The 24579-nt window shown below is 38.4% G+C and overlaps 1 protein-coding gene across 1 annotated transcript; it reads right to left on the bottom strand.

Annotated features, from left to right (window-relative positions):
• Positions 1-1994: 1994 nt before the first annotated feature.
• DCAF13 (DDB1 and CUL4 associated factor 13) lies at positions 1995-24335 on the bottom strand. The gene is made up of 11 exons (XM_070392186.1): positions 24203-24335; positions 19614-19813; positions 18942-19049; positions 17112-17201; positions 15849-16004; positions 12056-12133; positions 10219-10301; positions 7413-7577; positions 5016-5151; positions 3721-3884; positions 1995-2880 (listed from the first exon to the last, which is right to left on the bottom strand). The coding sequence occupies exons 1-11, from the start codon at positions 24270-24272 to the stop codon at positions 2793-2795; spliced, it is 1338 nt and encodes a 445-aa protein (XP_070248287.1). The 5' UTR covers positions 24273-24335; the 3' UTR covers positions 1995-2792.
• Between the last annotated feature and the right edge of the window lie 244 nt (positions 24336-24579).

Raw genomic sequence — 24579 nt, forward strand, 5'->3', positions numbered from 1 at the left:
GACTGGAGAAATATGTACAGAACACAGGTGGTCCATTTGGTGCCTATTGGTATTCCTTTGCTCCACTACAACTGTGAATAGATAGAAGTAGTAACCAGGCTGAGAAGGGTATGATTTCCAAGGGTTCAGATACCTCAGGGACAAAGGTTTGGGTCACACCATTAGCTAAGCCAGCAAGACCTGCTAAGGAGACAGGATGATGGAAGACAGAGTCGATGAATACTAGTTTTGGCTCTTCAGTGACAGGGTATACCAATCATCAGACCAAACTCTTTCTTCTGAGAGGTACATGGAAATCATAGAAGAATAGCTCCCCAAACTTATAAGAAATGGATCTGGATGGTGCAACCATAGAAATTGTCTGCTCAGAATTCCTACAAGAGAACTGGCTGCAGAAGCAAAGCGAACTGAGTCCAGGCTGCACCCCTTTGGATTCACCACTGCATTCACTGCAAGGCCGTGCTTCCCTGGGGCTGCGTCCTGCCACTGACTGAGCACAGTGAGGGTACTGGTGCCGGCCCATTCTCGCACATCGGAATCTGTTGACAAGCTACTTTGGTCTGAGGACATCCCACCAGCCTGGAACACACTTTTTTAGAACTGCATGGCAGTCTGAGGCTCTTCCAACCCAGGCCCCCTTCCTTCCTGCTCTCCTGTCATAGAAGTCAAGCCTAGGGTACAGACGGCAGCTCTCCATGTCAACTCTTGCTCCCTCCTCTTCATCCTTCAATTCCCTTTAACAAACTTCTTGGATGTCTTATCTCGTTTAGGCATATTTTTAAAGGACTCAAACACACGCTCATGTTATGGATCAGTATTTGCATACATCCTCATGTTTATGGATCAGCATTTGCATATTTTCTTTGAAACCACACCCAAACTAATAGCAGTATAGGTTTACAAGAGAACTTGGTTCACCTTGAAAGTTAAGTAATTTGAAGCCTACAAAAGAGCATAAGGATTAAAAGATCTCTTAGCCTTATGAAAGATGATGAAATATTTAAGATATCCAAGGAAGCATAAAAAAATAATAGAATGAACACAGAGCTTAAGACATAAACCTTGCCATGAGCTGAAGTCTCTTGTGTATCCCACCTTAACTGCATCCTCCTCCCACTCTCCACATTTTGATCTTTATATCCCTGTGCATTTCTTCATATTTATACTAGAAATATATGTATCCTTAAATAACATTTTTCCTTTGGATTTTTAAATGTCTTCTCCACTTAAAACTCCCTAAAATTTAGGTTTATATATACACACGTATATACTAGAGGCTTGGTGCACGAAATTCATGCACAGTGGGGGCGGGGGGGGGAGGAGGAGGGGTGTCCCTCAACCCAGCCTGCACTCTTTCCAATACGGGATCCCTCAGGGGATGTCCAACTGCCAGTTTAGGCCCAATCCCGCAGTCGGACATCCCTCTCGCAATCCATGACCACTCCTAACCACTCACCTGCCTGCCTGATTGCCCCTAACCACTCACCTGCCTGCCTGATTGCCCCTAACCACTCTACCTGCCTGCCTGATCGCCCCTAACCACTCTACCTGCTTGATCGCCCCTAACTGCCTCTGCCTGCCAGCCTGATCACCCCTAACCACCTTTGCCTGGCGGCCTGATCGCCACCAACTTCCCCCCCACCCGCCAGCCTGATCACCCCCAACTGCCCTCCCCTGCCAGCCTGATTGCCCCCAACTGCCCTCCCCTGCCAGCCTGATCCCCCTAACTGCTCTCCCCTGCCAGCCTGATTGCCCCTAACCGCCTCTGCCTCAGCCCCACCACCATGGCTTTGTCCAGAAGGACGTCTGGAAGGACGTCTATTACTCTTTTATTAGTATAGATACCTAAAATAAGAGTTTATTAAGCTGATGATTTAAAAACACAAAAACCCAACATGTCACACAGAACTATTGATGTCTTAGTGAGACTGAAGAGAAATAATTTAGCAGGAATAGATCAAAGTTACAATTCTGAGAAAAAGGATGTTTTATTATTGTGACTTGACCATAATTATAATTATTATCATTTAAGAAAGTTACATAAATGCAGGCTGATCTTGAAAGCTTCAAAAAGCCAAATATAAAGTACAGAAAATAAATTAAATTGAAAAATGTACTAATTCTTCTACGTTATGCAAAATCCTAACAAGAAACGTTGCAATAATTATTCAAAGTAATATTAAAGATAATACGGAGATGTTTGGTCTTAAATGTAAATTTAAATGCACAGTGTCTACAGTAATAGATCAAAAAAATAAAATTATATTTGCAATTTCTAACAGAAAAAATAAGTTAGTTTGCAAATACTCTGTATTCTTCAAGGAAATAAGAAAGCAGATCAAGGATCAAATGTTGCATAGTTTTATCAACCAGGCCACCTTTGACGATAATTTTTTAGGTTAGCTAAAATGAGCAATGGTAAAGCTCTACAAATATAACTAACCCATCTGTTATACTAGAGCTAGTACAGCTGCCCCCTTGAACAACGTGGGGGTTGGGGTGCTGAACCCATGAGCAGTCCACATATAACTTTGGTCAGCTCTCCACATTCACGGATTCCCAACCTCAAGCAGAAAATACTGTTTTGATCTAAGGTTGGCTGAACGCATGGATGTACAACCCAGGGAATATGAAGAAACAACTGTATGTTAATTGAAAAAAATCTGCATGTAAGTGGATCCGGCCAGTTCTAACCCACATTGTTCAAGGATTAACTGTATTTTTATTTGTAGAGTTTACAAATCAAAATGTAACAAATAATTATAAGCCAGTATTGGCAGGAATACCAAATATTATTTCACAACTGCCACTACGTGCTTCTTCTTCTCAGACACAATCGGCACAGATCCAGGCTTGCTATGCTTGAGACGATTCACTTCCCTGAAAATAAGACAAAATATATAAAATATAAGCAAGTTTATGATAAACTTAAACAAATAGAACTTTCTCAGAAAAATCACAAAACATTTTCTTTCACTGGAAAACCACTTATTGAAAAAAAAGGTTTTCACATGGATTAGTAAAAAATAGCTAAAAAATAAACTTTTGTTATCCTAATTACTTGCTACTTCTCTTATTACTAATCAGTGTCCTTTATAAGTTAAAAAATGTGCAGAATTGTTAAAATATTTAAACTCAAGCCCAGTATCTACCCAAAGACAGAAAAATAATCTTTTGTTTAGTACAATTTTTTAAAAAAAGAGCTCCATTGTAGAATTTCTATAATACTTTGCATGAATTCAAGAACTGCAAAGAGAAGAATATTCCACGGGAAATAGTGATGAGTTCTGTGTTAGAGTCAAAAAGTTAGATTCCAGACGTTATGATAAAGCATATTAGAAAAAAATTTTATTTATGAAATGTGCACTATGAGTTCTTGGCATTCTTTATCTTTGAAAATACACAATATCTCTTAATTCTAGCTACATTAGAAATAATTTTTAAAGACACTGTCTCTTTATAACAGTCCTCTAGTATGAGCAAAAGAATTTTCTTAGTTTGATAAAAGTCATTTTCATTATCTGCCCTTTAAACATATTCTCAAAAATAGGTATTAGAAATTCTCACAATCTTAAATGATTGTTGCTCCCCCTTTTTATTAGGGAAAAAAAAATTTCTAATGCACATGAACTGTTCCCTTGAAAGGCAGGTTTTTGTTTGTTTTTCACGATATTGGGGGTGGGGGGTGAATTAGAAAAAGTCAAATGCCCCAGAACATACTTCCGTCGGCGAGCTTCTTTCATGATGCGCTGTTCTTGAATCTGGCTGTAGATCGATTTCGGTAGATGGCGGTGACGAGCAATACGTTTTATATGAGGATGATATTGAAATTTCTCCTTCAACTTCTGGTTATAATCTTTGGCTGTCTTTTCTCGTGATGTAAGCTGAAAAAAATGCATTTTGATATTTTAATAAATGGTGTGTTCTTTGTTTTGCTTCAGTATAACAAAGCTGGGGGGATCCAAAAATTTCCCCCAAAACTACACTTTTATGATATGCAACCAAAACTGCCAATTGCAAGGTTATGTGAATAGTAATTCTCGAGCACTGAATTTCCTTTTAGACTGCATGCCTACAATGTAGACAAATGCCATCAAGTGAAAACAGCAGTTTAGGGATCAGGATTATGGGGACCACTGAGCTAGACATACAACGAACCACTTATATTAATCACGCGGGTGTTTTTTCCTGTAGAAACAACTACTGAACAGAAAGGAATAAGTGTTCCATTCTGTGATAACTAGTCTTTGTTTAACAATATTAAGGATGATAAGATTTAGAGGAACATTTAATAATGAATTGAAACCTAGAGTATAATACTTAGCAATCATTAAACCTAAAATAGAATTGTCTTTAATTACTGCTTATCATCTTGTGATTTTCCTACCAGTGCTAGGCAGAAAATAACTCACCCTTAACCTTTCCTTCTTAAACTTAATGTGTTTGTGATATAAATACTCTGTATGTTTCTTAGATGAAACATGAGACATTTAGAAAAACATCAAAACCAAACAAAAATAGCCATAACCCTATAACCCAGAGGTAGCTAGCCAATGGTATTTTTATATTTTCATTGAATCTTTTTTAAAGTCTGGAGCTTTCTGTATTTTTTTAAAGTTATGTGTTTCACTGTGTCTTTAATGTTAAAAGACCTCAAAGGGACCTGCAGCCTTTAATCTGCCAGGTCACCATCAGAAGAAATAGGTGTCTAAGTTGTGCGCTTCCAGTCCCTAAGTCTTCTCTCCCTACCTCAAGGGAGACACAAAGAATCAAGAAGGCTCAAACATTATCAAACACCTGATTTGACAAAGGCCTCTGAAGATGCCTTTAACATGAAAAAAGGTAAATCTCTATACAGCCTTGTCTGTTTTGGTGACAGCATTTCTTTTTATTATGATTATGCCAATGTGATCAAAATGCCTAAAGCATTTCAAAAAAATTCTCTTTACAATATGATATCCAATAAAATTAGAAACTAGCTTTACTTGACAATGAAAGAGAGTGGGGTCTCTTACCACACCCAATTTTTCAGAAGCATTAGCTTTCCATAGACGAATGTTCATTTCATCAGATCCACACATAATGTACTTGCTGTCAGAAGTCCATTTTACACAGATAACATGTTGCATTCTCTTAGTGTGATATACTTCCCTGTAGAAGAGGAATTAAGTTAAAACCCCTAGGATTTTGGTACAGATTTTCTTGAACCACTGCCTAGCAAGTATCAGAATACCATTTTTGAGTCCTAAGAGAATACTAGTATAAGAGAAATTCAAATTCATTTGAACCAAACAAGATTCTATGCTAAGTGCTGGAGAATTGAAAATGTTTCCTGTCTTCAAGAAGTTACAGTGCAATAAGAAAAATATAAACAAACTAAGTAAAACTAGACGCTCAGAAAAGTTCATAAAATAATGGAAGTCATATAACACAAATAAAATATGTTGAAGCTGAAAAATGTTTTAACAATAAGAAATGGATTGTTGTTTAATAAGCCTCCACCACCCTCCAAATCAATTCTGGACAATCTTCATACTTTTTTTATTTCTCAGGAAAACAAAATAAATGCAATGGATTCAAAGAGCACATTCTGCTATGTTGATTCTAATACACGATTTATGTTTTGGTCAAATTGTTTAAAAAGCTTAATTAACTGAAGTGAGAGTTGATTTGACATGTGTGAAAAGGGAGGGCTATAGAAGTGTCCGATGAGTTGAGGTAAGAATAATTCAATGAACAGAGCTGTCAAATATCATACCTATTTGGAAAGGCTGTGAAATATGCTAAGTGAATTCACAGAAGATCCTATATTGGGAAGTGTGAAGAAGAGCATTAAATAGCAAAAGACAAGGTCAGAAAAAATAAAAAGATGAGACTTCTGGAGAAATAAATTTTCCACATATGGATTAAAAATTATTCAAAATGCAGACTACTTGAGCGGAAAGAAAGAAGCTCAGCAAACTGCCCAGTAAGAGAAAACATATACATGGTGACCAAATCAAATAGAGTTCACATCTATAAAGGTATCCCTGAAGTACACTCACAAAACTAGTCTTTTACACTGTTTTTAACAGATAGGCTTTGAGCTCTTGAATGAACATGTACATAAACCATAATAAAATTACTTCTAAAAATGGGGAAATGGTTAGAAAGAACATCCTATTAAAATGAAAATAGATTAGATTGCTTTTTTTAATCCTCTCAATGCTCTGCTTTTACAAGATTCAATTCTTATAGCCTCTATATTTTTTTAAAAAAAGTTTTTATTGATTTTAGAGAGAGGAAGGAAGAGGGGGGAGAGAGAGAGAAACACTGATCGGCTGCCTACTGCACACACCTTACTGGAGATCGAGCCCGAAACACAGGAATGTGCCCTGACTTGAATCAAACCAGCAACCTTTGGGTGCATAGGTCAACGCTCAACAAACTGAGCCACATCGGCCAGGGATAATCTCTACATATTTAACAGGCTGTTCCCCTTCCCCCCACCGCCACGTAATGAATGTAAATATTAGGAAATTCAATCACACTTCGGTAAACATTAAAACCAACTTGTTCACCCAACCAGCATAGCTCAGTGGTTGATCATCGACCTATGAACCAGGAGGCCATGGTTCAATTCCCAGTCAGGGCACATGCCCAAGTGGCAGGCTCGATCCCCAGTGTGGGGCATGCAGGAGGCAGCTGATCAATGATTCTCTCTCATCATTGATGTTTCTGTCTCTCCCTCTCTTTGAATTCAATAAAAACATATTTAAAACATCCACAAAAACCTTAAAATGGCATCTAAGTTCTTATCTATCAAATATCTAAGTTCTTACCTAAAACTTATCTAAGTTCTTTACTATCAAATCAAAAACTTTTTAAAGTTTAATATTTTGGTATAAAGATGGAGACATATCATTTTACGCATCTGTTCAAACCCATACAATGTGCAACACCAAGAGTAAACTCGAAGGTAAACTATAGATTTGAGGTAACTAATGTGTCAAGGTAGACTCACCTTGGTAATAAATATACCATTCTGGTGAATCATGTTGATAATGGGGGAGGCCGTGCATATATGAAGTAAGGGGTATGTGGAAATTCTCTGTACCACCCTCTCAATTTTGTTATAAACCTAAAACTGCTCTAAAAAATAGTTTTTATTTGTAAAAGTTTACTATAAAACATTTAAAAATAATTCTAAAATTTTATATCAAATTATATACATAAATATCCTGTTTAATGAAAGAAACTGCCAGCAGGCTGATGTTTCGCTCATAGATGATGCAGTGAAAGTTGTTGCTCCAAAGCACAATACCAGGGTGTGAGCCCGATCATATAACACAACCAACCTTTCAACAAAGATAAACAATGACCAAGACAAGAAAAAATAAATAAAAATAGGTGGCTTATTGGTGGCAACATACCTGCTTCTACTTTTGTCCACAGGAAAGATTCGAATAGATTTATCAAAACTAGCGGACACAAACTCTTTCCCGGTGGGAGAATAATCCACGTCCAGCACCGCAGACACGTGATCCATGTGCACCATCACAGGAGTGTCCAGTGCACGCATATCGAAAGTATATAAGCTGTAAAAGGATTTCAATTATTTGATACAAACTTCTACAAAGCAGCATATGCAGTACTAAGAGACACTAGTGAAAGTAAGACTTCTAGCTAAATAATGCACACCTAAATAAACAGCTCAATTCTTCACACAGCAGGTAAGGGATAGGAAAAAATATCAGTAGTTTTTATTATTCCTTAAGATTACACTTACACACTTTTATCCTTATAAACATAAATCTTGTAGAAAATGTAGGAATTTCAAAGAAGTACAGAGTACCAAACTCACCTTTAATTCTACCACCATGAGAAAGTCAGCACAGTATATTTCTAATCTTTTCACTATGCAAATTAAATGTATACTTTTAATACAATTGAGGTAATAATAATAAAGCTCTGTATTCTGATATTTCAAGTAGCATATTATGAGCATTTATTCGTTAAGCAATCTTTGAAAATATTTTAATGGTTGCCTATCTAAATAAATTAATTTACAATTTGTTTAAATTCATTTATTAATAATTCTTAAATGAAATTCTAATATTTGAATTTTGAGACTTAATCTTTGATTGAATGAGATTATTTCAATTAAATCTGGACTGATTCCTGCAAGTAGGATTATTAAGTCCAAAGGCATGAGCATTTTTAAGGCTTTTGAGATGACATATCATTTCTAACAAAGTTGCACCAATTTATTCTCCAATCAGTGATATATATGAGTGAGCACAGCTTTTTAAGGAGTATACTAAAATTAGAAAACTATACTTTGTGCAAAACTGGTAAAAATAATAACTCCATGACTGTCAAAGTTTAAAAATTCTTAATGACTAGCTAAGAGAATAATGAGTACTTCAAATAAGCCAATATGTACAATGGACAATAGTCACACAGTATCACTGTGACCAAGTTCCTAAGATGCTAAGATTAGAGAGCAAAAGTTTGAGGAGAAATAGGATATTTACATAATTATGTCCCCAAAGTTATCTCCCCAAAGATATGTATTAATTACAAAATGAAAAAGAGTAACTTCATAATGGAGAAATCTGGCAGATACCACTTTAAGTGATCAAGATAAACATCACCAATACTAAGACATATTGACATCATATAACACTGATTCAATTCCCCAAGAATACCACAGTTTTGTATTCTGTACTCATCTTGACAAAATAGCCAATTAGAACACACTTTAGAAACCTTAATAAAGTTGGGTACACAAGACATGCTTTCATCGCCTTTAACTAAAACCAGGCCATTTAATTTCAAAATGTCAATAAAGGCCAAAGGGGCTTCATTTAATTTGCTTTGGTACTGCTAGTTAATGAGAGTCCAAGTGAGCTTCTTTTTAGTACAGAAAGTCAAAATACATGTTTTTAGTTGGTACCAGTGAAACATGTAATAATTCCTACTTCTGAGCTTTCACAAATAGTAGAAAAAATAAAGAATTTAAATGCAGAAGATCTAAAGTTCAGCCCAATGACGAGCTTCCACGTTCACACACACACACACACACGCACACACGCACACACGCACGCACGCACACACGCACGAAGAATTTACCATATGCATTGCACTACATACATGTCCTACCCACTCTGCAGAGATACTACAAAGATACAATAAAAGAGCCAATGTGAAATGCTTCAAGTTTTAAAGCAGTATACAAGGAATTATAAAATTCCATCTAGATGAACCTTTACATGGAGTCACAGAATAACATATCTGAAAATACTAAGGTAAAGACTAAAATTGTATTTTTCCTTTTGTCTTACTGAAGTAACAGTGACAGCTGATAACATGACTATATGAGTACCAGCTATCTGAAGAGCTACAAATTTTACAGGCATATAATTTTAGTTTCTATTAAAACATGTATGGTTCAATCACTCAGAGATCAGCCAACTTTTTCTGTAAAGGGACTGATAGACATTTTCGGTTTTGTGGGCTACACAGTCTCTGTTGCAACTACTTGACTTAGGCATGATAGCACAAAAGCAGCCATATTCAGTACATAAAGGATGTGGCTATCTATATATATAAAAGCCTAAGCGACCATGACAACTGGACGACTGGTCGCTGTGATGATGCACTGACCACCAGGGGGCAGACACTCAACGCAGGAGCTTCCCTCTGGTGGTCAGTGTGCTCCCACAGGCACCTCCTTCCCCCTTCCCCCCACCCAACCCCGTGACTGGCCAACCTCCCATGGTCCCTGCCCCCAGCCAGCCCTGCCCAGATTGCTGGCTAACCTCCTGCAGTCTCTTCCCCCCTCCCGCCCCCCCTCCCCAAGCCACCTGGCCCTGATCAGCCCCATTGGCCCCGATCACTGGCCAGGCTGAGGGACCCCACCCATGCACAAATTTGTGCACCGGGTCTCTAGTATTCCTACAAAACTTTATAAAATAGGCAGCAGATAAAATTTGGTCCACAGGTCTTAGTTTATTATCCTTTTCTGCATCATTTTGAAAACTGCAATTACTTTCTACGAAGCTCTTCTCCAATTTGGTTAATATATATATATATAGAGAGAGAGAGAGAGAGAGAGAGAGAGAGAGAAAGAGACAGAGAAAGGAATACTAAGTAGGAAACATATTTTATTAGTAAGACATACAAATGAGCCATTTCTGATAGAAATAAGTAAGTTTTTTAAAAAGGAAAACTTACTTGTAATCTTCATTTGCTGCAGTAAAAATGAAGGCTTCCATAGGGTTCCAACAAATTGTATTTGTTCTCATATCTAAGATGACCTGAGAAAGGAAGCATACCCTAACCTATTACTATGAAATCAATTCCCTCCAAAATGAATACATGTCCCAATTTCATCTCCTTCCCTTTTTTCATTAATTTAAGCAAACATTTACATTAATTAGTAAATACCTATTATGTAGGTACTCAAGTTGGTGCAACAGGAAAAGAAATCAACCAATAATTGCTTCCTGAACACACAGGCAGAGATGTAAATATTGAAAAATATACAAATGTTTAATAAATAGTCTCTTGACCTCAAATAACTTATATTTTAATCGGGAAAATGAGACATGATTGAAGCTAACCTATGAAGAACCGTATATTATAGAGCTTGTCCACAGGAACATTTTGGGTAGGAAAATCTTTTGCTGTGTGTGACTGCCCACTGTAGGATGTTTAGCCTCTCAGGCACCTGCCCACTAAATGCCACTACCAGTCTCTAAAATGCCCCTCCCACATTTCAAAAAATATATCTGGTGGGCAAGTACCATCTGATTGAGAACTATACACTTAGGAGAGAAAAGATGAGAGAAATACTGGGAGTCTAGTAGCTAGAACAAGGAAACAATAAAAAATAGCATCTCTGCATCCATCAAGGTGACCTGCATGTGACAAATCCTATTTATATGTCCTTACTAACTGAAACAAATACATAAATGGAATATATACTGAGACCAGATTTTGGACAGTTTTGAAAGCCAGGCAACAGCTCTTGTCTTAAACCTAAAAGTAACGGAACACCATCCAAACATTGAGAATACAAGGGCAGAGGGGGCAGAAACTACTACTTATTTAACTAGTACTTCAAGTTAGCCTCTGCTAACTGCTTAAAGTATCATGTTTTATTCTCACCAATGTGCTGTGTTGTTACTAATATCACCATACTACAGAAGAAACACAGATTAAGTTACTGTTTAAAGTCTAAAACACAAGTTCATGTAGGATCTTCCCACTACAATACATGAATGAGAGAAATGATCAAAGTGGTACTTTGGAAAGGTTACCACACTTATCAAGTTCAAACGTCAATGAATATACTCTACTTCTTATATTTCTACATTTACTACATGTTATAAAAATGACTAAGGAACAACAAAAATATTAAAAGCATTTTTCTACATGTGGACTATGACGATGAACTCATGGTACATCAATGATGTCTATCCCTTCCTGTGTGCTCACAATTCTTATACTGGCACTCTTCTCTTTACTGACAATATTTCTCTCCCGTTAGAGTTAGCCTGAGGTTCTATTAGCTTCGGTATCTAACTCCTGGAATGACTACTTTGCACCATTGGGAAATCTGTCACCTTGAACAGGATAATGTTTGTCTAAATAAAATGCCAAACTAGTACCTGTCAGCCTGTAACTAAACAAATAAAGCTGGTTATGTAAATTAGTTATAAAACTTTCTGGAATAAAATACTGTGTCATATGGTAATCATGGGGCCTGAAATAAAGAGATGCAATACTTTCAATTAAAGAACTTTCAACTTAATAAGTATTAAGTAGATGCCTAAAATGTATTGGTATTATGGGAGACACAAAGACAACTAGGTTACAGTCCCTAGTGGAAATAAGGGTCTCTAAAAAGTATAGGGAGCTGAGAGAATGCCACTTTGGGTTCTAATAACATCTCAATGAAAAAGAATTTTTTAAAACACCAAACATACATTTACTCCTTATTTTGTAGCTCAATTTACCAAGGCTCGCATTAACAATCGTGTAAAACTGAAGACAAGCTGAAACTTACCTTCTTCAGAGGAGTAGCTTGCCTCATATCATATAGTACTATATTCCTGTCAGAAGCACAACTTCCCAAGAGAAATGTCTAAAAATAAGTACAACAATCACTAGTTAAAAGCCAGGCTTGGCAGCAAACCATGTCCATTCAGTGAACAAATCATTCAATTACACTTAATGTTTATGTTTAGGATACAAAGTTATAACATTAAAGTCCACTTTAAGAGGATATGATGAATCACTCATAATCTCAGCAACCTAAATATTTTCATTGTAAAAATCCACGTGTATATTTTAGATGCCAGTGATAACATATATATAATTCTGTATTCTGTTTTATAACAGAACACATTTTATTTATCCATGATTCACTTAGACCTGTTTCTATTTTTCAGTATTATAAATGACACTTCAATAAACGCTTTTACACACTTAGCTTTTCTAAGGATAAAATTTCAGTAGAGGCATTACTGAATCAAAAAGCATTAAAAAAATTTATGGCTAATCGCTTTCAGAGAGTTGTACCAATATACACTGCAATGTGGAAATATGTCAATGTTACGGTAACTGCAACACTAGGCAATGTCATTTAAGAGTTAATATGTGCATGACACTATTTTCTAATTATGTAAATTATTACTTTATTAGTAGTTAAACATGTCCTCAGGTATATTAGCTCTCTGTATAAATTAGGCCTATCTTTTGTTTAACTGTTTCACGATGTTTCAAATATTCACTTGTAAGTCAGTTATAAATGTGCAAGGTACTTACACAACCCTTGGCATTTGGTGAAAATAAGCCCTTTAGCTACCAATGGAGCCCCGAACCCCACCCTTTGTAGCACCATTCCTCCTCACTCAGGGTTCCTGATGCCAAGAACTCTTGGCTTCTGCCTACTAATTGCTTCATAGAGCAAGTGTTAAGAAGAACAAGACTTATTTACTAAATATCTGTAAGGCCAGCTCCTACTGCATGTGTGTACAAAGTTCAAATAAAACACATCATGACCTCCAAAACACTCCTTTTACATCACTTCCTCTCTGAGACTTTCTCCTAGTTAGTGACTCCTCTCAACCTTTCTTGGTGTCTCATTATGTCTTCTCAAGGTCTGACCAGGTTCCACTGATAAATAGAGACTCTGATCTGAGCAAAGCAGAAATTCTACCTGGAGTGAAAACTGACTTGCACACTGTAAATGGGGTAATGCTTAGTATAAACTTTTGGCTTTAGTAGAATTCTAGGCTTCAATATTTTAACTGAGACTTTATTAATAACCGGAGGAGACAAATGCACTCCATTTGTTCACAGCAACATGCCCTTTCCATTAAGTTTAATACAGGATAAGAGGTATGCACATCATTTGCTTTTACCACCAGGTCAGTTCATGAGGTTAAAAAAATAAAATAAAATTAAAAAAACCCACACACAGCTGAACAGAGTTATTATACAGACAAATTTGAAAAACATGGTCATGGTCGTAGGTCATGTCTAATAATTATAATTTTAGAAGTGTCATCAGTTCTTCTGACACAGATGTTCACCAAAACACAGAAGCAAAAGATCCTCCCTCAGAGAATCAATACCTGCCTGTTCCTTTTTTAAAAAAAAAAGTAGTAACATCACCATCTTCAACTTGGATAGCACCTCTTAAAAATATTCACATACATTATCACATTTTATATTGACAACAAACCTGTGAAGTACACTGGAAGATGGAATTAATCTTATTTTAAAAATATACAAATGTAGAGAAAACCCTGGATTGTACAAGGTCAAAGGCAGGTGCAAAGGTATGTCGGCACTAGGTACACCCTGGGGCAGGGAGAGGGTCTCTGACTGACTTCTCAGCAGCACCACAAGGCAAGCTCACACCACAGGGCAGCATCTCAGGCCATTTGTATGCCTTGCTACTCTGACTTGGCCTTTCTACCCTTCTTTTGTCAACTGTGGGTCTCTGAGAGTGTACTAGTAAAACTTGCATATCAGGACTTTCTCTCACACTATCTGATACTCTCTTAATAACTTCAAAAATCAGCTTACAAAGAAAGCAATTTCCTTGTCCTTCTATAGGAAAAACCATCTCTACCGATGCACCTATTGTTATATATTCAGAAAAGGCTCCATGAAAGCTCTGGAGTCCAAGGGCTAGTTTAGCCTTCAGGGGAATTTGCCCAGCTCATTGTGTAATAAACTAGTTTATTACAATGACTGCCCACTGTAGGATGTTTAGCCTCTCAGGCACCTGCCCACTAAATGCCACTAGCAGTTATAAATATAACTCTCTCTCCCGTTAGAGTTAGCCTGCTAGTGGCATTTAGTGGGCAGGTGCCCACTAAATATTATTTAAATATATTTATTTAAATATAAATATAATTATATAACAGCCCATTGTTATACTAAACTAGTCTCCTTTCCTAAATTTGGACCTGACAGTAAGTGACAGCCAATCCCCAACTCTTCCCTTAGGCCTGGAAGGAATCAGGAAACACAATTCATACTTTTAGAAAAGAAAAACATAACTAATTATCATGCAGCACAATATCTAACATATTATTATGAAGCATTGGTGCTTATTTAATTACAAATAATTAAAGAAAACAATGCTCAATTCTCCTCCTTCTAACCTCTAAGAGAGTTAATAAAAATTAACATCAACAAATCAACCAACGACAAGTGCTGGAGAGGATGTGGAGAACAAGGGACCCTCGTGCACTGCTGGTGGGAATGCAGACTGGTGCAGCCACTGTGGAAAACAGTATGGAGTTTCCTCAAAAAATTAAAAATGGAACTCCCACTTGACCCAGCAATCCCACTTCCAGGAATATATCCCAAGAAACCAGAAACACCAATCAGAAAGGATATATACACCCCTATGTTCACAGCAGCACAATTCACCATAGCTAAGATTTGGAAACAGCCTAAGTGCCCATCAGCAGACGAGTGGATTAAAAAACTGTGGTACAGCTACACAATGGAATACTACGCTGCTGTAAAAAAGAAGGAACTCTTACCATTTGCAACAGCATAGATGGACCTAGAGAGCATTATGCTAAGTGAAATAAGCCAGTCAGAGAAAGATAAATATCACATGATCTCATTCATTTGTGGAATATAGTGAACAACATAAACCAATTAACAAAAATAGATTCAGAGACAGAGAAGCAGCAAACTGACTGTCAAACCTCAGAGGGAAGGCAGGGGAGGAGGGTGGGATAAGACATAAACCAAAGGACTTGTATGCATGCATATAAGCATTACCAATGGACACAGACACTAGGGGGATGAGGGCATGTGCTGGGGGGCGTGGGAGTGGCTGGGGAGAGGTCAATGGAGGAAAAAAAATATTTTGTAATAGCTATGTACGGGCGGGGGGGTGAGGGGGTACTTGAAATATCAGGGGGACCACTCTGTAAAATACATGATTGTCTAACCATAAAAAAATAATTAAGTAAAAAATAATTCACATTTTCCTAAAGGTACAATGATGTAATCTGTGGTAGATAAGTGTTGAAGGTCTAAGAAAACTGAATTGTCACAGTACAGCACTTGCTTGAATTCGAACCCCATGAACACACCTCCTCTAACGGTGCTAAATACTATTATCTGGGTCTAAACTGCAGACAAATGTGTTGAGATCTGATCAAAGGTGTTAGAACTCAGATATAATCTGGAAAGTTGACCAAATGCCAGAAACATAATCAAAACTCAGAAAATATTATATCACATGTTTAAAAGTTTCCTACACAGAGTTGAAATTATTAAGGAAACAATAAGCAAAAAATATTTCAAAAAAGAAACATTACCTCAATTGGATTAAATTTGACACTACTTATACTGTCAAATCCCCAGGTCATTGAACATATAGGACTGGTTTTCTGTTCATCCCAAATGTCTACTTGCTGTCCACATGTGGCAAAAATTCCTTCTTTCCAGTGATGATCAATTCCTGTATACACTGTCTTTAAAAGCAAAGAGATTGTCACAGATAGGTTGTGTCTACAGAATAATTTTTAAAATATATTTATCTACCCTCTCATTTTTTTTTTTTTTTTTTTTAGAAAAATCCCTGTTCACCAAGAAACTTCTTTGAAGCCCTTACTTAAAGGAAAAGACAGTACCATAAGGAGTGATGTGTCTTTATCACACATTCTGGGAATAAAGAAAAAAGTTAACATGGGATGCATTTAGTTAAGTTTGAAAATATATCACTGGAGCAATTTTAAAATCATCACTGGGTGTTGAAGGGTCTAATGAAATAGAAAGGCAATTTCTAAAAAACTTCATTCCACATAAAGTACTGACTCCTAGGACAGAAACACAGATACCAACAACCAGATTAAAATTTAGAGAGAAAAATGAAATCAGTGAGGGTGGGTACTAATATTGTTAACAGCAATACAATCTCATAAATTTGATATTATCCACTTAAAATATGTGATAAATTTATTCAGGTCCAGATTAAAGTCTGCCTTTGTATTTCATGGCAAAAATCGCTTGAAAGCAAATTAAAGGGAAATATTTATCCAATACTTTAAGCTTTTAAGAACTTAGCAGCATCTGCAGATTTCTAATTATTTTCTATTCATGAAAACAAGGCCTACAAATGTTCCCACAATTTTAGAATTGACCATACCACAGAAGTAGGAGTAAGACTAAATATTTCAAAAATCTTTTGGAATTTAGAGGAAAAGCATTTTACAACTATGAAACCAATTTTGTTTCAGGCATTGACAACTAGAGGCCCAATGCACGACAGTCGTGCACTGGGAGGTGGAGGGTCCCTCAGCCCGGCCTGCACCCTCTCCAGTCTGGGACCCCTCAGGGATGTCCGCCTGCCGGCTTAGGCCCGCTCCCCTCTCAGTGTACTATAATGAACACTGAAGAACTGTTCATATTCTTTAACTGCAAAAGACCACAATCCATTAGATATTGCTCAAAATAGGTTACTTATTACAGCCTAAAGTCTTTAATTTCTTATTTACATCTTTTTTGGAAATAAAACTATGAAATAATTTGAAAAAGGAAAAATTATATTAGACAAAGTATGGGTCAACTTATTTTTGTACCTTTCCTAATATTGTATGCAATGGCTCTTCCTCTTCTCCAAAGCCTGGTCCATCCATTTTCCACTGCTTCACAGTTTTGTCATCACCAACCTAAAAATATTTATTATGGTGATGATAATGAACATTTATAACTTTTAGACTTGCCAACATATACATCAAACTATAAACATCTCCAGTTTTAAAAATAACATACAATATTCGGCCACTATTGTAATTACTGATGCATTTATATCACCTTGTTGTACTAAATAAAGATGTGTAACAAATACAAATAGCACATAAAATTAAAAATTAAATATTATGAGTAGAGCAAAATAAAATGAGAGGAACAAAGTTAGGTCACATATAAATGCAAGAATGCATACTGCAATAGGATGGCATTTCAAATTACAGAGAAAAATAGATTCTAATAAAATGATATTAGATATCAGGGTGACCATTTAAAAATTTGAACTAATCTGATGCCTGATATACAAAGAAAATTCCACATACTTTATTTATTATGTTTTTATCTATTTTTATTTTTTTTTTAATTTTTGTATATATTTTATTGATTTTTTACAGAGAGGAAGGGAGAGGGATAGAGAGTTAGAAACATCGATCAGCTGCCTCCTGCACACCCCCCACTGGGGATGTGCCCACAACCAAGGTACATGCCCTTGACCGGAATCGAACCCAGAACCCCCCAGTCCCCAGGTCGATGCTCTATCCAATGACCCAAACCGGCCAGGGCTGTTTTTATCTATTTTTAGAGAGGGGGAAGGGAGAGAGATAGAGAGATAGAAACATTGATTAGAGAGAAACATGGACCAGATGCCACCAGCCCACAACCTGGGCATGTGCCTTGACCAGGAATTGATCCCGTGACTTCTTGGTTCACAGACTGATGCTCAACCACTGAGCCACAATGAGCTGGGCAAATTGCACATACTTTTAAATGTGAAAAATGAAAACACGTAAAAATCTAGAGAGAAGACCTTTTTGTAATCTTGGCATGAATCAAGTCCTTCTATGCCTGACACAAAACTCCAGAAACTATTATGTTAGTGGTTTTCAAACTGGACTACAGATCTCTGAAGGACCCTGAGAATTTTTCAGAGATCCATGAGGTCAAAACTATTTTCATAATGTTAGTTAAGTCATCATTTGCTTTATCACTGTGCTCATAAATATACAGATGGTAAAGAAATATTGATGGTAGAAATGTTGGCACCTTAGCCTAGACCAAGACAAGAAATTATGGTAACTTAGACTTGGGTGTGTGGCAGATAATGTTCAAGATATTAGGTGAAACAAGTTATAAAACAAAATGCATAATATGACCTGGTTTGGGTGAAAAAATTCTGGAAAAGGATAATGGTGATTATTGCACAGTGATATGACATACTTAAGTCCACTGAAATGTACATTTAAAAATGGTTACAATGGTAAACTTTATGTTATGTATATCTTACCTCCCCTCATACGCAATGATTTATTTCTTCAATGATTTTCAACTGACACAATACAATTTACTCATCCCTAGCACTGAAAATCCTCCAGAATAAAATAAACTACCTTTCTAGCCTCACCTTGCATTAATCCTACTTCTCCGTGTTCTATAGGATATTAGTTCACTATTATATTAGGTAATTTATTAAAAAGTCAAAAAGCATTGGGAAGGGTGGATTACATAAAGAAAACTAGTACTTTTCAAGGTTTTAGTAAGTTATTTTGTATTGTGAAACTCCAAAAGAGCCTTGGAAGGAATAAATGAACTTAGAAAATACTCAATTAGATCAGTCTTATACATGTTGAAAAGAGTTAATAACGTAACTGTATTATACTTACAGTAAAAAAAGAACTCCCACAAAAACGCGTACATATTCCTCGTACAAAACCTTCATGTGCCTGTATTGTACGGATACAGTTTCGTTTGGTCAAGTTCCAAATTCTGACCTATGATAAAATATACCAGGAAATTTCAATAAATTGTAATTTCAAAAAAATGTTCAGGCACAGGACAATTTTCCAAGAAAAAATAAATTAAATTAAACACTGAAAAAAGCTATGAATCATTCTATCAGATAGCTAAAACCAAAATACTCAGATTATAATAATGCAATAATTAATGGTAAGTATACTGAAGGCTGAACATTCCATCTGTTAAATACTCTGTTGATTCTAGTTTAAAGTGTTTCAAAGCTTTCTTTACCAGAGTGAAAAGTAATTAAGTGTTGAATCATTAAAAACATCCTGTTATTAATAGAACTCACACGGAAATATCTTTATTATAAACATGTTTTATTATTTACTATGAAATTAAGACTTAACCTACTACATTTTTTAATTTCTTGGGTTTAGATAAAAAACTACTGAAATTACTAATTCAATCCTGAGACTTAAAAGAAAACAAAATATATAAAAATTAAATAAAACCAATGAAAACCCACAGTAACTCAAAATTAAAGGAAGAAATTTGTAACATTTTTAGCTTAAAGTAACGTTTAGAGTGACACTTGCCTCTCCATCACATGCCCCAGAAAGGACAGTAGCCAGGCTCTTTGGGTGCTTTGCCAAGCAATTGACTCCATCTCGGTGACCATCCAGAGAAGCAAGGAATGGTTTTGCAAATACCCGTTCCAGTTTGGTAGCATTTAAAGCTCTTACGTATTCTCGTGGGACCTCAAAAGGATGCAAGGTAGGATCATAGTTTCTTGGAACTGAAATAAGAATGACTCCTCTTAATAAAACAAATCACATTTAATATTTCCGCGGTCTTCCTCAGCTAAGCATTCAATTTGTTATGCAATAAGCCATTGTTAGGGACACTGTTCTATGTCTGGCACTGTGAAGAATACAAAAGTGGAAGACCTTTTGTCCAGAAACCTTTCCAAAATTGCCAAAAAATCATGGAATGCATTTATTTTGCAAAATAATTACACCCTATATATACACATAATTTTCCCTTTTATATGTCCTACTACACCTTCAACTGGTTGTAAGCTTTCAGGGGCAGGGCTTCCACTACATCCTTCACTTGTACTCTTCACCTGTACGCACAAAACAAGTGCATGATAAATGTTTGCCCGACTGAATGCTAAGCAACTTGTGGGGCAGGGAACATTAATAATCTCCTGTGTTAATCACTGTAGTGTCAGGCATACACTGTTGTGATTATGATTATAGCTATTTATTGAGCACTTTCCATGTTTGTGTCAGGCACTGTTGCAAATACCTTATATTAACTCATTTAATCTCCACAACACCCTATGGGTTAGGTTCTATTACTATTTCCCACTTTATATATAGACTAGAGGCCTGGTGCACAAAATTTGTGCACTGGAGGGTGGGGGTCCCTCATCCTAGCCTGCCCCCTCTCACAGTCCGGGAGCCCTCAGTGGATGTCCTACTGATGGCTTAGGCCCGCTCCCCCAAGCCACAGTCTGGCAGCAGAGGCTCGGAGCAGGCACCCCGTGTGTGTGTGTGTGTGTGTGTGTGTGTCTGTCCACTGGGGGCCTGCCCTCAGCCACACCACGGAGGCTTGGAGCAGGCGCCCCTCTGTGTTGATCTCTCAGGCTTCTGGCCGTGCCTGAGTGTTGTTCTCTCCCTTGAGCAGCGGCCAGGGCAGGTGGGAAGCTCGGCTTCCTCCATCGCTGGGGCAACCCAAGCCTCCAGCTCCGTGGCTGCCGCCATCTTTGTTGGATTAATTTGCATACTTGCCCTGATTGGCTGGTAGGTGCAGCGGAGTGACACCAATTTGCATGTTTCTCTTTTATTAGTGTAGATGGAGAAACTGAGGCACAGAGAGATAACTTGCCTATGAAGTGATGGAGTCAGGATTCAAACCAAGGAAGTCTGGCTCCAGAATCAATGTTCTTAACTATTGTGCTATGCTGCCAAACAGGCTGTTTCAGTTAATAATTATGCTTAGGAAATCATTTGAAGCCCACAGGTCTAAAAAACCCTCAGTGTCTAAAGTAGATGTATCTTTGGGAGGGGAGAGGGAGTAAGGGAGAGGATGAGGGAAAAGAGGAGGGGGAGACAGAGAGAAAGAGAGAGATGTGAGAAGCATCCATCAGTTGCCTCCCACATGCAACCGGACCAGGGATCAAAACTGCAATTTGGTTATGTGCCCTGACCAGGAATCGAACCTTTTGGTGCATGGAACAACGTTCCAACCTACTGCACCACACTGGCCAAGGCTGCTGTCACTTCTTTTTGACTCCCTGATAATAATGGTCTGTGGATAAACACAGAGATTCTACACAAGATAAACACACAGGGTGATCTGGTCATAAATTCCCAAATGGGCAGGTCATGGTGTGTAGCCACACCCCAGGCATAACTTCTTTAGTAAAAGGTTCATCTTTGCGTTAAGCAAGACCAGTCCATTGCTTCTGTGCATCTAGGTTAACAAACCTTTGAAATAAGCATAAACTACCATCAAGAGAGCACAAAATCTTGTTCAAACTCATAAAAAACTGCAAAACTGTCATTCTCCGGAGCATCTGCAATTTTGCTTCCTGGCAATTGCCAGTTTGGCTCAAATAAATTCTTATAAAAATTCTCTACAGGTGTGGAAGTTTCTTACATCACCAGTGCTGATCCCAACATTCAATCAGGCTTAAAGATCAGTCATTCTTACGTATTCCGTCTTCCACATTTGAAGATGAAATGTGCCAAAACTTAAAGTCCTACTCAAACTCTCTCAGAAATACTTCTTATTCATTCTTCCCTCTCTTTTCCTACCTCTAGTAACTTAGTTTTGGCCCTTATTACTTTATACTTGAACTACTGTAATATCATCTCGACTCTATTTGGTGGCAGTTTACACTATTGCCAGATTAATCATTTTAAAACACGGCCTTTACATGTTGCTCCCATGCTCAAAACTTTCAAAGCTCCCTACAGTGGTAGTCTTCAAACTCATTAGTAACAGAGTTTTTAAGCAGATCTCTCCCTCTCAACCATATACACTGAGTGGTCAGATTATTATGACCAGCCAGATTATTATGACCACCCCATCAGTACAATGAAGTGAATTAGTTATGCAAATAATAATAATACTAAAAATAATAATAAAACCTTGAGAGTATTTGCTTAGGAAGTTTTCAATATTCAGTATTTTTGGAAGTGTCAATGAAGTACTGATGGGGTGGTCATAATAATCTGGCCAGTCATAATAATCTGGCCACTCAGTGTATATGTATACTAGAGGCCCAGTGCACGAAATTCATGCATGGGGGTAGGAGGGAGGTCACTCAGCCCGGCCTGCACCCTATCCAATCCAGGACCCCTGCCTGCCTGATCGCACCTAACTGCCTCTGCCTGCCAGCCTGATCCCCCTAACTGCTCTCTGCTGCCGGACTGATCACCCTATCTGCTCTCCCCTGCTGACCTGATCCTCCTAACTGCTCTCCCCTGCCCACCCCAGGTCAATGAATAAAAATACTCAAATAAGGATATGGATGCTGCACAAAATTTGCAAGGAAATAACAGCTAAACAAGAATGAAAGGATAAAGAAAGGTAACAAATGTCTTCCTTATGCTTTACAGAGCTCCAATACATTTATTTTTCCATTTTGCTGTTAACACTTCTATCATGAAGTATAAAAAATAGGAAGATATATCCTATCCTATATAATAAAAGCCTAATATGCTAAGTATCCGGTTGTCTGTTCAACCAATCAAAGCATAATATGCTAATGATATGCTAAGGCCGCTCAACAACTCGCTCTGACATGCACTGACCACCAGGGGGCAGGCAGTTGACCTGTCGACCAGTCACTATGACGTGCACGGACCACCAGGGGGCAGAAGCTCTGGCCACTAGGTTAGCTTGTGGCTGAGGTCGAGCCAATCAGGACTGAGTGAGATGGGCTGGACACACCCTGGAGCTGTCTCACAGTCCCTCCCCGGCCCTGAATGTGCACTGGTGGGGTCCCTTGGCCTGGCTGAGGGACCCCCCCCGCCCCGCCCCCGCCTAGTGCACAAATTTTGTGCACCAGGCCTCTAATAGAAAATAAGTAAGAACTTCAACAAGATCAGATAACTAATCACCTCCTAACACTGAGATTCCATGACTAGCCAGTCATTCACTCATTCCTGCATTAAGATAATGCCTAAAATGCACTCAGACTGGTAAGAGCAAATATAAACTACTTGTGAGAAAGGCAAAAGTAGAGAGAAAGATGAAACCAGGTTCAAGAAACAGAAATGATGTCAAATCCAAGTGACATACCCTAATGCATATCAGAAACATTCCTGTCTTGTTCCTTAACCTGTAAGCATCTTGTGAATATTTCCTTCTTAGCAATGCTCATATGTATACTGACAGCCTCTATCTCATTACTCAACCAAAATAATGAAATATTGCCCCAGCCTCAATTTCCATCACTTCTCCCTTACACAAACTCTGATAACATGACCCCCAAGTTCATTTTTGCCTTAAGGCCTTTGAACTTATTATCTTCACTTATAATAGTCTGTTGATATTTGATGGCCCCTTGTCACTTAGCTATCATGAGCAACAATAATTCATAAACATTCAGCATGTTAATGGGGGAAGAGCCCAGGACGGATAAACAAAAACTCATTAATTTCATTAACCATTTCCAATTCCAGGAGTTGTTCCTAGGAGAAAACGGATGGCTTTGTTTCACCTGTATCTCTTCCTACATCCAGACGTAGGTAATTTTCAGTAACAAAGTGGCCAGGAGTTAGAGCAGCAGTAAGGGTTGAAGAAACCTTAATTTAATTGTTAAATCCTTCAATCCACGACTGTGGCTCATTCAAGTTGCACTTTCCAACAGCTGGAACCTGAGAACCGTCTTGGAGCAGCGCGGGGGGGGGGGGGGGGGGGGGGGGAGGAGCGGAAGCATTCTTCAAGGAGCTAACTTTCGCACTGACTACAGGCCAAGTTCTTTTTAAAAAGGACTTCAGGAGAGTTATCTGCCGCCCAGTCCCGCCACTGGCCGATCGGTAAAGACTCCGCCTTGGCGAAAGCGGAGCAGGGAGAGAAAGAGACCACAGCGCCCGGCTCCCGCCAGCCCTCCTCCGCCGAAGCGAGGCCACACCCAGGCCGCGGGCTCCCTGCGAACCGGGCTCACCTCTCTGCAAGTCCAACTTGGTTTCGCGGACGTAGTTGTCCGGGTTCCGGCTCAGCATCTTCACCTTCATCTTGGCTGCCGGCGGCTCTCCCACTCCACGAGCCTTTCCCCTCCGGGTCCCGGGTCCCGGGTCCCGCCCCTCCCCTAGCACATGCTACTTCCGCTTCTTCTCGACGGCTTCCGGTCACGTGACTCCCGCGGCTCGGACTCCGCCTCCTCGGCTGGGCCCCGCGGCGCTCCGTAGCTCCCCGCAGAGGTGGGTCCGGGGCGGTGCTGAGCGCTCCGGTCCGCGTCCTCCAGCCCCGACTGGCAGCAGCTGTGGGCGAGGCGGGGCGGGGACTCGCCCGAGGCGGCGCCCCACCTCCCGCGCACTTTCC

The sequence above is a fragment of the Myotis yumanensis genome, unplaced genomic scaffold, assembly GCF_028538775.1.
Source record: "Myotis yumanensis isolate MYYU_CA2020_CCGP unplaced genomic scaffold, mMyoYum1.0.hap1 SCAF_15, whole genome shotgun sequence".
NCBI classification, from domain to species: Eukaryota; Metazoa; Chordata; class Mammalia; order Chiroptera; family Vespertilionidae; genus Myotis; species Myotis yumanensis.